Source organism: Tauraco erythrolophus, chromosome 6 (assembly GCF_009769465.1).
Source record: "Tauraco erythrolophus isolate bTauEry1 chromosome 6, bTauEry1.pri, whole genome shotgun sequence".
NCBI lineage: Eukaryota > Metazoa > Chordata > Aves > Musophagiformes > Musophagidae > Tauraco > Tauraco erythrolophus.
In genome coordinates this window covers 56,055,432-56,071,775 of record NC_141470.1, presented here as the reverse complement: position 1 = coordinate 56,071,775, position 16,344 = coordinate 56,055,432, and the positions used below count along the sequence as shown (strand labels likewise).

The 16,344-nt window shown below is 39.2% G+C and overlaps 1 protein-coding gene across 6 annotated transcripts in view; it reads right to left on the bottom strand.

Moving 5' to 3' along the window:
* UNC79 (unc-79 subunit of NALCN channel complex) overlaps window positions 1-16,344 on the bottom strand; it is a 120,327-nt gene that overhangs the window by 86,633 nt on the left and 17,350 nt on the right. For all 6 annotated transcript variants that reach the window (XM_086613050.1, XM_086613051.1, XM_086613053.1 and 3 more), the window contains 11 exons: window positions 14,930-15,022; window positions 13,602-13,657; window positions 12,834-12,963; window positions 11,214-11,278; window positions 9,288-9,376; window positions 8,064-8,104; window positions 6,774-6,802; window positions 5,495-5,724; window positions 4,990-5,161; window positions 2,444-2,674; window positions 309-499 (listed from right to left, as the gene is read on the bottom strand). In XM_086613050.1, coding sequence (XP_086469176.1) covers window positions 309-499; window positions 2,444-2,674; window positions 4,990-5,161; window positions 5,495-5,724; window positions 6,774-6,802; window positions 8,064-8,104; window positions 9,288-9,376; window positions 11,214-11,278; window positions 12,834-12,963; window positions 13,602-13,657; window positions 14,930-15,022 — 1,327 coding nt within the window. The remainder of the gene's footprint in view (window positions 1-308; window positions 500-2,443; window positions 2,675-4,989; window positions 5,162-5,494; window positions 5,725-6,773; window positions 6,803-8,063; window positions 8,105-9,287; window positions 9,377-11,213; window positions 11,279-12,833; window positions 12,964-13,601; window positions 13,658-14,929; window positions 15,023-16,344) is intronic.

Sequence of the window (16,344 nt, the reverse complement as noted above, 5' to 3'; positions counted from 1 at the left end):
GAAGGAGAAAGATGTTTCTTCCGCCATGCTGCGGGAAGCCACTGAAAATGTGCCTTGCTCACAGCACAGAAGCATCCATGTAGTTGGCTCTTGATACAGATTTGAGGGTATCAGAAGCAGTAAAAGGAAACTTTGCCGAAGCTTAAATGCTTTAGTCTAAATAGAAGTCATAAAAAATTCAGAAGCATTCACTCACTACTGTCTATTGCACACAGACATTTTTACTTGTTGTCACCATCTTGTTGTGCTAAAACCCTCAACAATCAACATGTGCAACGATAAAATGGTTCCTATATATGTCTACATACCTCAACACTTCCCGGAATTCTTTCAGTTGATTATCAGGCACTTCCGTCCTTATAGCTTCCAACCACTCTGGCATGATACATTCCCACACCGGCTGGTTTATCACATTGTATGGAATCAAGCAAAGGATTCGATTCAGCCCTTCTTTTAATTGGGTCACAGCACTGCATGATTTGTCCCAGTATCCACCAACCTGTGGGTGTTTCCAGGAATCATACTGATGAACAACGTCTCTAGTCCCTGTAACTTGCCCAGTACCATAAATTTGGTCAGTGTGTTGCAGCCAAGAAATTGTGGGGGGTGATCATCAGCACCTTCCAGTCTGAATTTAGAATTCAGCCATGGGGATTGCATTGGTTTTTTCCTCTCTCATTTGATCCACAGTACACTAAAGCACTGTCCAAGACTTAGATTAAGTTTGCTCACTTCCAGGTCATGACACAGTGACCTCTCCTTATTTACAGTTCTCAACAAGGCACAGGTTTGCCTGGTCAAACTTGCACCTCTAATTATTTGCTCTGGGCAACTTGTAACAGTATTGGTTCTTTATTTTGAAAAACTTGGTCTGTACCAGGTGTTCTTTTGTGGTTGTTTGTTTTGAGGTTTTTTGAGGGAAGGTTCTAAGTGATGGAAGCCAAAAAATATACTTCTAAGTAAATAAGTAACTGGCCTAGAGAGATTAATTATTCTAACTGACCTCAGCTCATAGCTGCTGTTCCTGACTAATGGCTCTAGAGATGCCTGCTGTTTTGGCAGCAACCACTGGTAATCTCAGCCAAGAAACTATCTTTTCTCCATTCATCACAGCTAATTTCATGGTTGTTTTGTCTCCATGTTCTAGTGAACCCTTGTAAATCTGGCAAGTTGTCAGTCTAGTCTTAAGTACCACAGTGGTGACAATAAAACTCAAAAAAAGGGGCTGGATACGAGACAAGAAAAAGATCCACAACAGATTACAGCATGAGATTCAGTCCTTCCTTTCCCCTTTAGCCTCAAAGCCCTGATCTATGTTCTTCAGTCCTAACACTCAATGTATCCATCCACCTCTCAAATTCCCTCAGCTGCGCTCCATTCTTCCCACAGCCAGGTATATCTTCAGGGCGATTGTTCAGAATAACACACATACACATGCTGATCTGCGCATGTACAGCAAATATCACATATTAGGTCATGAAAAAATCCATAGATGCACACTTCATGCCTGATGATGTAATATATCACATCAAGTCTTTACGTGCCTTCCTAGTTTAGCCGCTTGATTTTAGGAAACAAAACTAACATACCCCCTGGACAATTTACATAAGAGGGTCACAAAATCAAAGTCTTCTTACAAAAGCACATGTGGTATAGTTGGCAGTGATAAATGAGAAAAAAAGTCTTAAAATCCTCACAAATATGAAGTTCTTATTTTCATGCTGATGTTTCATTTTCTACAGAGGAATATTCACATACCTGACTTTGTTGCCTGTCTTCACTGTCCAGGTTAAGTGGCAAGTTCTGCTTCATAATTAATGGACAGAAGGAAAGACTCTTTCTAGAAGCAATTCCAGCAACTGAATCACTTAGGCACCCTGAATGACCTTCCGAATAAGTCTCTCGCTCTCCATCAGCAGTAAGGTGAACCACGGTAGACTAGTCTCTTAACTGAGGCACTTAAATCAGGTATTAGAAGCTACAGGGCATCAGTATGCCCAGAGTTTCTTTCAGTTACAGCTGTGTGATTTCATGAACCTTAATTCACAGCTGCAGAGATGAAGTATGCAAAGAACAGAGTAACACTAGTAAAGCAGACTAATAAAGGACACGCTTATATCTGGGGGCAAACAAATGATGCCTTTTACTAAAGACAAGCTTCAATGCTTCAGCAGCATAATGGAAATGTGCAGCCATCAAAAATGTACAGTATCTCTCAATACCTATAATATTCTTCCAATCTGTCTTCACATTACTTTAAATAATCCTCACTCTCTAACACAGTAAAACAAAAAACGCTGTGAAGAGGAAAAAATTCCTGAACTCCACTGCTCCCTCAATCAGTAAGATTTCTTTTGACTTGACAAGAGCTTGGGGAGAAATAGTCTCTTAAGACTTCAATCTCTGTGGCAAATAAAGGAACTTTCAGATTAATTTTTCTTACCCTGGCAAACTCCATTGGTTTAGGAAGGAGGCACATAACCATGACATCAAACCGGACATCACAAACTGTCTTCAACCACTTGGTAACAAACTGGGGTTTAAGCTTTTCAACCAGGCTACCAACTTCATCATCCATCATGTAAGCTGTAGAGTGAAACCACTGGAATACCATGCTAACCAGCCTTGCTAAACTCTCTGTGGGTGTATTCTCACTGGGAGTGCAAAGGCTCACCTGGAAGACAGAAACACAAATCAAGTTTCACTTCTAGAATTAAAGGTGACAAATTGTTTGTCTACTACATTTTGTGAATTCTCAGAGATACAAGGATGCAGATTACATAGAATACAAATGAGCTAATCAGTTTTAAGAAGAGTTTAGCACAGGACAATTGACAAAACATTTCAAAACTAGAAAATAACAATAAGAGGAAAAAAAACAAGCACTGAATTTTTTGTTCCTTAGTTTAGACACTGAAAATATCAATACAGAATGCTTTGACAAACTGAAACATAGACACATACGTAAAATGCACAAATTAAAAAGACAAATCAAATTAAGAGTTTCAAAAAGTCTTAAAGAAGATGTCTGCTTCATATAATAAGTGATCTTTGCAAAAAGATTCAAATTTTGAATTTTGCCCTCATTTGGCACAGGGATATCAGTTTTAAGTTCTCAAAAATTCTCACACAATAATTGCTATTCTTCTCCCCTTCCCCAAACTCTCTCTTTCTAAAATGATGTCTGCCTTGTAAAACTGTCCCAAATTTGAGATGAAGTCTGTACCCCAGTTCACAGACCAGGCACACTGCTAAGCCTTTCATCCCCTGCTATTTGAGCTCTTGGTATCTTCTGGGGATAGGAGACAAAGTTTCAAGTCAGGTAGCTGCACTGAATCCAAAGAACTGAAAATAACAGATGACAGGAGATTTAGGAAGCTCTTTTAACCGCCTATGAGCTGTTTGTTGCCATTTCCTAGTGAAAGCTGTACTCTAAGCACTTGGCAACTTGAAACCAGTGACAGCTGCCTTGCAGCAAGTAGACAAAGAAGAAACATTGATGTCATTTCTGGGGAAAGAGTTGACAGCACTGCTTCCCACAGAAGACCAGAATCCATCTCACAAGTGCTTTTCCTTCATGTTTATCCTTGCGATGAGGCAGATAACCACAACCTTGCCAATTCAAAGTATAGTCTTCATTGTTCCACTTCATTGCAGGTTGAAGTTAAGGCATTTGCTTCCTGGTGCCTGTCTCAGTTGAGTGTTAACTCAAAAGCAGTATCAGCTGGCAGCCTTTTTTAATAAGGACTCTCAAGATCTATCCAGTTTCTAGATGAAAGGTATTAATTTTATGAAAGAAAACAGCAACCCACTATTTCTTACAATCTGTGCTCTCATCTCTGCCAATACTCAATACTCAAGAAATTTTGTAAAAATAGAATGAAGTCAGTGTGCTCCCCCTCCCTACCTTAGAGAGACTCTCAATGTAGAGGATGAGGCACATACAGCGTAACAAAACCTGTCCTGTTCTCACTTCAATTCTACTCCTGAAAATGTAAGCCTTCAGTCTTTAAAAAACATCATTTGAAATAGAACAGGTGAATATTGCACAATAAAAAAATTTAAAAGTATAATTAAAGGCTTTAAGTCTAAAAGAACATTAAAAAAAATCCACAAGATATCAGCAGAATTTGAGTTTACTCATGTAGTCACTTGAAGCAGCAGAGCAGCTTCGTTGACATTATGGAATTCCATACCTGCCACTCTGCTGTCCCTATCTCTGTTCAGATGATGGATGAGAGGTCTTTATTCCCCACTTGTCACTGAGTGATCAAGGAGAAAGTCTGAGAGCTCAAGGTGAATTGAAATAGCCAGAGAAGGAGAATTTTCCTTAAGAAGAATTGCAGAATCCAATTCCTGAGGATCTATCAGGCTCCAGCCTGGCTTGCTCATGAATTAGCCAGCAGCAGCCCTGCTATCTTGGAATAATCTCTGCTAGCTACTGTGAGGGGTAGAACCAGCAGGGCTTCATTCTGTCAACCCACACCAGGTGAATTAGCTGAAGTACAATGACTGGGACTGATCCAGCTAGACCAATCTGAAGGCAGGAAGGAGTAGCAGCCCACTAAGACTCCTTCAGCCTCTTCAGAGGTAAGAGAGAAAGCTGAGCTTCCAGAGAGTGATATTGAAAGATGGATGGTGAAAGACAGATCTTTAGTAGAATGCCTTGGAAGGTTAAAATAATGGCACTCAACAGAGGGCACTTGTGAGCAGAAGTTGACAGCACACAGAAAGTCAATAAAAAAAACTGAGAGGGTGAGTAACTCTGTTACACACTCCATACAGGACTCAGAAGGCAGCCAGCAGCTCCATGCAAACTATTTCTGAAATCTCTCAAGTCTGATAGCTTTACAGAACTCCTTCCTTTTGCTTACAAATCAGCAAAATATCCAGCTAAACCCAAGAAGTGGAAAAAAAGAGACAAAATTGAGGGTTCAGAAAGAAAAGGAGAGGGAAGTGGAGTGAGAAAGGAGAACAAGAATTTCTTACCAAGAACCAGATTCCAAACTGGCTCAAGAGGCGTTGGTCATGCTTGTCATCATCTTTATTATCAAAGTCTGTGTTGTCCAGGGAGTGATGGGAAGAGGAGAGGCCCATCTGTCTCCTGCGGTTGAGTTCATACTCCCTCTGCTCAGCATGAAACTCTGCTTCCTTCAGCAAGCTACAAAACAAGCTCGTGGTCAGTGAATGCAGCTTTCCTGCACTGGATGCAGGTATCTGATCAAGAACAACTAGAGGTTAAGGCATCTACGTCATCATTTGCCTGAGAACAAAAATAAAATAACATCAAATTCTAGGATTCAAGGCTGACACCTTCCATGAGGACAACACTCACAGCTGACCAGTACTCTGCTAATGCAGCAGGAGTTCAGTGCCCTTGCTCTGAACTTATCCTGGTGAAACTAAAAACAAATTGCACAAGATTTGCAGGCAGTATTTACATGAAACTCTGATCCTGCTTTTCATATTGATGCCTCATAAGCTGTCATATTACCTGATCACAGCTTCCACAGTACAGACGAGTTCCTCTGCCCCACACTCCCGAGTATTGATAGGGGGTGGTGAGGTCTGATAAAGATGGGTTTCTGCTGCTGCCCCAACTTCACTGCTGTGATGATTCGAATGGCATCTTTTGCAATAGCGCACTGGCCTGTTGCCATGGCGGCCACAGCAGCCCGCCGAGAAGCATGTGACAACAGCTCTTCTGACATGTGAACTACAGTTCTGGAAAACAAAAAAGATTTTATCAGGCCACAAGTATCAGGAAGTGGAGCTGAAAACAAGGATGAGAATCAGCACTGGGGAACTGGCTCAAGTGCTGGTCATTTCCAAAATCACTATATATAAGCACAACTGTGTCCAAACTCCTGATGCCAAGTGCCACTGAACTTCCAGAAAGATGAGCTCAAGCCTAAATGCTGGACCTGGACTTAAATGTCATGGTTGCTTTTCTTTTGGGGCAGGCCAGACCAACATCAGCCTCAACTTTCTGGCTTGGAGCAATCTCTAAAAGTTACAGTAGTTCTTTTAATCCCTGCTTATACTTCAGAATGTCTTTTTAAGTTACACGTAGCAACAGGCAGATCCTTAGGAGTGTAATCAATGGTGCCACACCAGTTTATGCTACATAAGGATCTGCCTTATCACAGGTAACCATCCAAGCCTCCAAAATATGCGCAACCTTTATTTTTGCCACCTGGTAATCCAGCCCAACATAAAAGCTTTCTTTACGACATAAGATCTAGACTATGTTATACACTGTATTCCTCATTATTAAAATGTTACTAAAACACACTAACTGGCATGTATTGCAGGCAGATTCTTTTTGTCAGCAATCTTTTTAGAGCCAAGCACTGAAGACTTTCAGTCCACATATTTTTAAAAATATGCAGTTTACAGCAGGATTTTTGTCCAATTTAAGATTAATCTAAGACTTTAAGGAGATGAGAAGATATAAACACTTACATTTAAAACTAATTTCTTGCTCTATCCTCTTTATAAGCAGAGTTATAGAATAAAAACTGAACTCAACTACATAATTGAATTGTTTTACTAATTGGCACTTCAATAAAAACCTACAACTCAAGTCAAGCATCAGTGGTTTTAACAAAAAGAAATCTTGCTGCTGAATCGTTTCCATCCACCAACTAATGCATTCATGGATAGATTGTGAAAATTTGGAATGGTACAAAAAAGAACGCACCACATAGTAATGGAATGACACTACACACAACATCGAATCATGCCCCATCACACAAATGACTGAATCTTACCTTCTTCTGACATATAGCAGAAATTTCAGCTGTAAGGGGAAGGCATACAAAACATCAACATAGAATGACGATCCTTCTGTTTTTCTATGGCAGCCATGGAAAAATGGACTTGCTGCAAGGAAGTCTTTGAGGCTAAACTTGTGTTTCCAGATATTATTGAAACCTCTAAGCCTGTTGGACTGCATGAGATAGGACACTGTACACTTAGGCCTACTGACTATTTCCACAGGGAAATGAAAGAACAGCCTTGGTGCATTAAGTGTAGCGTGCTCTGTATCCCATCCACCTTCTGCTTATGCCTCTGCCTCATTGACAGGCTTGTGACAGCACACCTGTAGGCACACTGCTGCGGCATGCTGTGGGAGACATGGCTCATATGCCTACACTGCCTGTGGAAGCTCACAGGATGAAAGATTAGTGAATATGGATGTACAATGTAGAGCAGTCACTATGTCTGTGGCCCATAACTCCATAGCAAAATGTTTGCAGATCCAACCTGTAAGCAGTAGCTATTCAGTCTGTTGTCCTGGCAACATCAGATTCAGTAAATACAGGCAGCTGAGTAAAAAGAAGTACTTCCCTTAAGTAAGTAAAGCATTCTTAATCTGCATGAGATTTTAACTAGAAGGAGACAGTAAAAAAGTCTCCACTGCCTAAGAATTTTCAGTTTGCAGAACAAAGACAGAGGGAGTGTCTTTGTTCTGTCCTTAAAAGGGTTATTTTAGACAATACACAACTGCCCTTTTAAACCCAGAAAATTCTGATTAGCCTGTCAACTAGCTTTGTCTGCGTTCTGGTAGATAACAGAATATCAGGTTCTCTCACTGCCCAAAGGACAATGACTGGATCATTGAAAAATATTTTATGTCCTTTTCTGATATCCTTTATAGCCTTCTGTTCATAGAACAGATTTTCAGAAGCTTTAAGAGCTTTTGAATCAGACCCAGGTCACCAGAAGAACGAGTCCCTTTTTTTGGACACTGGCATGAGACAGAAACACTTTTAAAAAACTTGGCCCCAACTGTGGATCCTTCAAGATCTGAAAAACTGTTCTATTGTCTATTTCCTCACATATATAGAGTTACATACTATTTCAGGTAGAGGATTAGTCAATTTTTCATAGTACTTTAAAGACATTAAGCAGTATGAAGTACAAGCGAGTTGAGAATGCTAAAAAATTCCTTTAGAACAGAATGCATCATTTCAAGTAATACAGCATGCAGAAACATCAGTAAGCATAGGGTTGTACAATTATGCATAGTTTGTACCTACCCTTAAAATATCTCTTACCTTGTGGCAGAAGAACATCAATCAACCATTCACTGTGATCCCTATAAAAATTGTATATCTAATTAGCTTTACATTTTTAATTTTTATATGCATTCGTTTTTGCACAGAGGAAATTTATCTAAGTTAATGTGGTAGGACTGACATTATTCTGAAGCTGATTTTTTACAAATGCAGTTTTAGAAATTGCAGGTTGCTTTACATTACTTCTCTTTGTTGCGCCTGTCTTATTGCAAATTACCACTTCGTTGATGTTGGTCCACCATGTTCATGGCTTTCAAAAGATTATTTTTAAGGCACAAATTTATCAAATTAAAATAGCGTGTGCTCTGAAAGCCTGAGGGCTAAGAAATGACAGGAAAGAAAAACAGGCAAACATAGGAAACAGTACCATTTTCTATGAGTCACCTTAGAAGCTATGCTTCTACCAAATTCAATTACTTTTTCCTGCAGCTTTAAATCAATGACGACTTAAAAACCTAAGGTGAGATATAACTGCTTTTCCTACAGCTTTATAACACAGCTGGTGTTACATAAAGATGTCTTAACTGGGGAAAAAAAAAAAATCAAACATGTAGCTTCTGAACTACTTGTAACCTTGTCCATTTGAACCAATGATTGGAACTCCCCATAAGTATTAGTACATCTTGTAAAGTAATGCAAACCAAATTAGCAATTTTTTACAAAAAAAAGTAAAAAGACAGAATAAGAGAGCTTAGTTCATCTTAGGCTATATTCCTTCCAGGCACTGGACAAGCCTGGAACAATTTCAATGCTTCAATACTCTGCTGCTTCACAATATACCCTTGAGAATAACATGTATTTCAGATTATTCTCAATTAAAGAAGAGAAGTGAAGTCTCTGTGAAAGAGCTTTCATTGTAACGTCCTGCTTTTAACAACAACTAAAGGAGGAGGAGACAACACGTTTCATAAGCAAAAGCTTGTACATTCACAAGGTTCGCCTGTCATTGTCAATGCATCCCACAGTAGATATTCGTTCAGAGATCTTAACTTTAAAACTCACTACTGTTCAAGTTAGATGCAAATGCTGATCATGTAGGGTAGATTTCTGTAATCCTTATACATAACAAGTGTTAGTGTGCTCCATATATTTCAACAGGGTTATCTATATAAATTATATGCTAATCGTATCAAATTAAAGCATAACTTCTGAATGCTGGGGTCTGACTAGACCTGATCATTTTCCAGATCTTAGTTTACCTACCCTGCAATTCTCTGGCTGCATTCTTCACAAAGATATAGGGGAGGTGGTTTATCACCCAAAGCCACAGACAAGGATGGGTCAATGCACATCTGAAACATAGAGAAGGAAAAGAATTAACATATTTGTTCACTGAAGTTCACGGAGAAAGTTTAACACATGAATGCTAGGACATACAATACAATGCAGCTTTGGTATGTGTCGAGAGCATTCAGTATTTTGAAAGATGGTACTCAGCATCTGGCAGTACAGCATCTCAAATTATTTCTAACAAAGAGAGGCATGCAACTGAAAATGAGAGCATGAAAATGGGAAGAGAATAGGACATACTTCAATATCAGTACTATCACTCTCTGAAAGACAAGTATATTTTGTGTTACACATTTATATTGCAGTCATGACAGACTTACTTCCCCCCCACCCCCCAAAGAGACAGTCACTTAGAAGATCCATTGCTTAGGACAAGATAATGTAAAAGTCTAGATTTTTTTTCTCTTAGTAACACATCTTCCAGTAAAGTCTAATTTTCAGTCATCATAGTTGTTAACTATACAGTACAATTCCAGTGACAGAATGAAGACTAGGGACCCATAGTTCCCTTGACAGCTAAGTCCAAACTTTGCCTTGCATTAGCTTTTATCCTTGCACGTTAGCCAGTTACAGAAAACAGTTACAGTTAACAGCCAATTACATAGACATTTAAGTGTTTTGTACTATTTAAGGAAAACCTGAACAGTAGTACAAATACACAATATCTTAAACACTTAAATCATAATGTTTACTATTCCATTCAAGTGCAAGATATTATTTATCAAGACAAATGCCTCTCTCAGTGTTTCTCATCTTTGTTAACCAGATTTGCATTCATCTGTCCAAGAGACAACAGGCTGCATTTTTCTGAGTGACATCTGATCAAGACTGGTTCTGTCAAAGTTAGGCTAAGAGATCATTCAAAACAATTCAGGCATTTCATCTGCAAAGCTTGGAACTGCAAGTTTCATTGATTTTTACTCTATTCAGTGATTAGTCTGAATCTAGTGATCACTACAACATGAAGCAACACCTTCCAGCTTTTTTGCCTATAAAAGAGATCATGGAGAACAATTGGAGGGGGCAGGAAAGTGGTCCTTTGCATGACTTGTGAGATAGGTGCCACAATTATGCCCTATCCATATCATAGCCTGTGGAAAAGGCTCACTGAAGAACTTTATGACTAGTGTAATTATGGTATTGTACGAATTGATGCCAGGAAAATCGATTGTATCTACACATTTAACTAGATACAAATGTAACTAATTGGTACACCTAACTGTAGTATGTGCTGGACTTGGGGTGCTGTTCTTGCCTCTGCCATCAAATTACACTATGATCCTGGTCAAGCCATTTTATTTTTTGTTACCCTGTGTGTAAACAGGAAAGACATCATTTACCTCCCCTCAAAGAGGACTATAAAAGAGGTAAGTAAAGTTTTGTTGCTGTTTGCTTTAGGGGACATTCTAAGCAAAGGATCACAATCAGAGCAGGTGCATTATATGACTTCAATCAAGATACTAAGGTGACCATGCACCTATGTAACTGATGTAATGTTTCCTGTATATAGTAATATTTATGCATGTATTTACACACATACACGTGTTAATGAAAATATTTACATGGATTGGCCAGAAGCCAGCTTAGAATTTTATAAAGTGCTCTGCAACCATCCTCATGTTGACTTGGCCCACAGTATTTGGAGGAAATATCCCATCTTGCTTTAGGCAGCCGAAGAACATATTGAAAGTCCCGGCCCCCTTGATCTCAACAGGCTTTGCTGTTCCCTTAGCTCCTGCTCTTGGTCACCTGCACACAATCAGAGCACATGGCTGGGGCTGAAGTGCAACCTCCCATCCCCTAGATAGTTGGGTTTGACCCTTGAAGAAACATCGGTACCTTCACAGCTGGTTTGTTAATCGCATTATGGCATTCAATGTGTTGGCAATGAATAGGATTCCAGGCTGCAAAATGAAAATACAGCTGATGAATAAACAGAGAAAATACATTCTTTGTGTCTAGTGGTATCAATTGAGAACGAGATCCTCTTGTACTAAGTACTATACAAATATGAGAGAAGATTTAGCTATGCCTCAGAAAGCCTAATAATTACAATAAACAACCCAGAATATACATGCCTGCTGGCTTATTTGAGATATAATTATGAAATGAACCATGAACTTCACAAAGAAATGGAAGAAGTAAGACACAGACATCCCCGTTGTAGACCCTCTCTGATCTTACCAACACCTTGAACTAATTAATTATCCTTCCACTCCAGGAAAAGGATGGTAGGAGTAGCTAAGTAAATTCAGTAACATTCCCAGGCAAAATGAAAACACAGATATGGTACAGGAAAAATACTCCAGCCACAGAAAGAGCCTTAGCTTTGTAATGAGAAGAAGTAAACAACAAAGGTATGTTCAACTGGCATCACTTGGATGCTATGTGGAATGCTCCAGGTAAAAATGCCATGCAACTGCTGATAATGCTCATCCCATTCTCGGATATATGAACAGGAAATTTATATATAGGAAAATTATTCCAGTTTACCCAGTGCCAGTAACAGTTCAGATGGAATATCATGCTTAGTTTACAGACCTGCTTGCATGAAAGAAGTGATGCAAAGCAGTACAAGAATAATGATATTTTAAGAAGTCAAGAAAATCTATCAACCCTTCAAGGGAAGGCTTTAAGAAAGATGAGACAAACATGTAGCAGGAACATTCAGGATGTACTTGAGTTGGTCTAGCAGGTCTTCTAAGGACTCTTTCAATCCTTCCCTTCATTTTTATTATTTAAAATGTGGCATTCTGGTCCAGAAATTTTAAAAGTCAACAAAATATATTCCATACGACAGAGATTATTTGGAACCGGGTGAGACAGGCAAGTAGGAAAAACAAGTCATGAATTGCTGCTGGACAGCCCCCACCACAGAAGCACAATCTCATCAGTATCACTGGGGAGTCTGGTGGATAGAGGACTTTGTACCATCCACGTAATCAGCTCCAGCTGCATTCCTGACTTTGTCTCTCATTTTCACCCTATAATCAGCCTTGAGAATTCATCCATTATACTGACTGCACCTGACATCACCTGACTTTTTTTTTGACAGTAACAGCCAGATAAGGAGTCTTAGCAACAGCAGCAGTGACAGCAGCTGGCACAACAAAAGCAATCAAAGCAATAACTGAAAGGAACATAAGCCAGAACCCTTGTGAGGCCAAGAAAGCAGTTTCACAGACCATTTGGAATACTGTATTTATTTCTTCTCCTGTTCCGGTACAGTTAGTATCAGGAGTAACACAATATATTTACTAGCCACAATTACAGTTTTTATTTTTCATAAAATCTTTTGGAAATACAGAGAAATTGATATGGTATATACTTACCAAAGTACCAACTTATAGAATAAAAGATTTCAAAACACATTGTAGAACAGTAAACACGTAACATGAGCACACTTCTGGTCATTTCCTTTATATGTATTTTGGCGTATACAAAAACAGCTGCACTGACCTGTGTACTGCAGTCCTCTGTACTCACTGATTGCCCCAGGGGGTTTTAAATTGGGCCAATAGTGAAATAACATTTGTACTGCTGGAGGTTTAACTTGAGATGGTCCATAGGCTATCACATATAGCAAATCCTAAGGAAAGACACGTACAAAATGTTTATTTTGCAAGGTAACAAAACCCAATTCAATACATATTACCATTCAAAAGATACCTGAACACACAAAATAGATGCATTTCATGCCCTACCAAACATCCTTTGTATGCTCCTACAAGTAGATTAGATGACTAACTTCAACAACATGTTCACAAGTGGCCTCTGAGTTTGATGAGAGCATCTACCAGCTACCACCCACCCCTCATAGTATACTAACACATAGCAAACGAAGCCTCTCTCTAGCCATGGAGCAAAGGTAAGTGATATGGATAACTGGATCCAGATCAGATTCAGGACAAGACAATACTCACAAATAGTCCTCGTAAAAGTGCAGACCCACATGAACTGAGAAGATTGGTGGTTATTAAAATTCTTGCTAATTGGAGCTGCAATCACATCGTATTTAGGAAACAGAGCTCTGTTCTGCAAAACATGGAGCTGCTTCTGTAAACTAAATATCAGAGGGACTTTCCTCTCCATAATCCAGAAGAAGGATCAGATATAAAGATTATCTATAACTTCTGGGCACACAGTCAGTTCAATTTTCAATACATATGGTTTTTATCACTATCCAAACACAGTCATTTCCACAAAGTATATAAAATCATAACTTACTTTCCATACTTCTTGTTTATATTTCATGAGGCATTCCAATAATTGGCAGTGATACACTGAGAGAGAAAAGACAGTATAGACATAATACTGAAATGGAAACTGAAGTTACAGAAGTGACGTAATTAGCTGGTTGGCTTTGCTTTGTCTGTCCAAAACTCTGTACCTCAAGAATCATTGCCCTGAGAGCCATCATAAAAGATTAAATATCAGTGACTTGTTTCTGTCAAGGAATGCAGTAAGATAATGAGTATTATGAGTGTACAGCTTTTTGCACAGAAATGTAGATCTTTTTCAAACACATCTAGTTTAACAATACCTGCTGATTCACTTAAAGTTTGTCCCTCTGGCACAATGTAAAGCTGTAAATGGGTATCTTGTCATTTGTCTTGAGGCAGTAATGGAAGTTACATGTAACAATACATTATTTTCATGTATACCAAAGGCTATAGGAGCCACTCTGCATCAAACAAACATGAGAGCCAAATCAACTATTTCACATGTTTGGCTTTCCAAAAACCACAGGGCAACATTTTCCTCATACAGCTGGCACATGGAATTCACAAAAACAGAATATTTCATGAAAAAAACCTAACTTGTGCAAGCAGCTTTTTAAAATGGTGTGCTGCTTTTATTTACCACTGTGAACTACGTCAGCATGAAGTGACACTTCTCATGCACATATTGCAGTGTGGGGTTCCTCCCCACACACTCCATCTACCCCTCTGCATAAAATGGGAGATAGTTGACTATTATGCAATGTAACAGCTCCCTCAGGTTAAACTTTGTTTCAATGTGGTTATGTGATACCACCGATTTAACTGAGACTGTGCCACAGTGAGACAGAATGGCCTTGTGTTTAGATACTTATAATTACATTTAAATTCCTCACAGATCTGTTGAGTCTGCATCCAGTATTACCTGTCTTTTTTAAAAAAATAGTACCAGTTATGACCTTGGTGGGATATGAATCGGAGTACATGACAAACTGTCACTATGAATTTCTACAGTCAAAGCTAGTGGTGATTTCTCTCCAACACTGATGTTACATATAAATGCTATTTTCTGATGTCAAGCAAGAGTAGATCAGAGTCTCCAATCCTGGGCAAAATCCTATTTCTTCATCACAATGAGATCTTTTATCTACATAATTATTACTTCAAGCATAATGCTCGGAATTCAGTTTTGACTAAAATCACTAATTTTCATCCTGTGTTGGATGGTAAAACAGATTTTTCCCACCATCTGAACTTTTCTGATTGCATTTGACACAGTACTTCATGACTCATAGTTTTATAGAGATTGATACTATGTCACATGTTTACCCATACCTGGGTTTGATGTGTACTGCATTGCAATCATTAGCATCGATGATGCAGATAGATTGACATGTGCTGGAACACCTTCTCTTTTTGAGGATCCCACTTGAAAGAAAGGAGAAAAAAAAAAAACATTTTATACCATATAAGAAAGAAAATTAGGCAAGAATAGCACATAACTGATTCCAACTCATGCAAATAAAATTCCTAAGGTACCATGTCATTAAAACTAAGCAAAACGCACTAAACCAAAAACCTAAAAAAACCCAGAAACATTGTGTATTGGAAGGGGTTCTCTTCTGCTGGAAGAGAAAGATGACTAAGAATATGGTACTGCTTCACAGAACATACACATGGTTTTCCAAATCAGTAAGATTTCATTCTCAAAGCTACAGTAGCCGAAGACAGTGACCTTCTCAGTATCAATCTCCTTCAGAACCCACAGACTGGTCAAAACAGTGTCACTTGCATAGTCAAGTGCACATAGGGCTTGGATTGTAGGAAAGGGAGCGAGGAAGCGGAGGACAGAGAAACAAGAAAAAATTGGAAGCCTTGCTGTTGAGGTATACTGATGAAGAGTTGGGCCTGGTGGTAGCTGCTGGCTGTTGGTGTATGGCACAGATTACTTCTCAGGGAGCACAGGGTATGAATTCAAGTTACAGTTATGTAGCAGAAAAATTAGTCCCCCTTCTTATGCGAACTGTGCTAAGATAATGCTAAACAGTAGCACTGAAGTATAGCTATGTTGTAACTTTGACCTCACACATAAAGTGGTCAGAGCTCCTTCTGGTCTCCTGTAAAGTGGTTACTACTAAATGATATACTTGCAAAATCCCTGCAGAGTGTAGGTCTTTATTTGCTGAACTGTAACATGGCAATATGGCTTTGAAGGCAACCTCCTACGCAGAGATGTGGCATGTATCTTCCCCACTCACAGCGCTTTCCCAAGCCTGGTTGCCAGGACCCAAATACCAAGTATTTGGGACAGAAGCACAGAACTGTAGCTACCAGTTCAGTAAGATGCATTCATCCTTCCCATCTGGCTTTCCAGTAGCTTACAATCTCTTGCATCCTCCTTTCAGTCAGATTCAAAGCTGAACACTAGGGGAAGGAAAGGTTCTGCACGTGCCTTGTAAAGGTGCATATCATCCCCAGTGGGGAAAGACTAGGACACTAATTCAAAGAGCGCTCAACTGGAAAAGAAGGGAAAGGAAAAAGGAGAATTTCTCTCTTCTGTCTGATACTTCCCCACAGGGCCTAACATTACAATGGCTCTCTTCATTGCACTTCATTCATTCTTTTCTGAATCTCACCCACACATAGAAGAGCCCCCAAATTATTCGAGCAAGGTCTATTTGTATGGATTTAAATTGCAAAATACTCAGCAGCTCTAACCTGCCAATTAAAACGTGGACATCAGCAGAAAA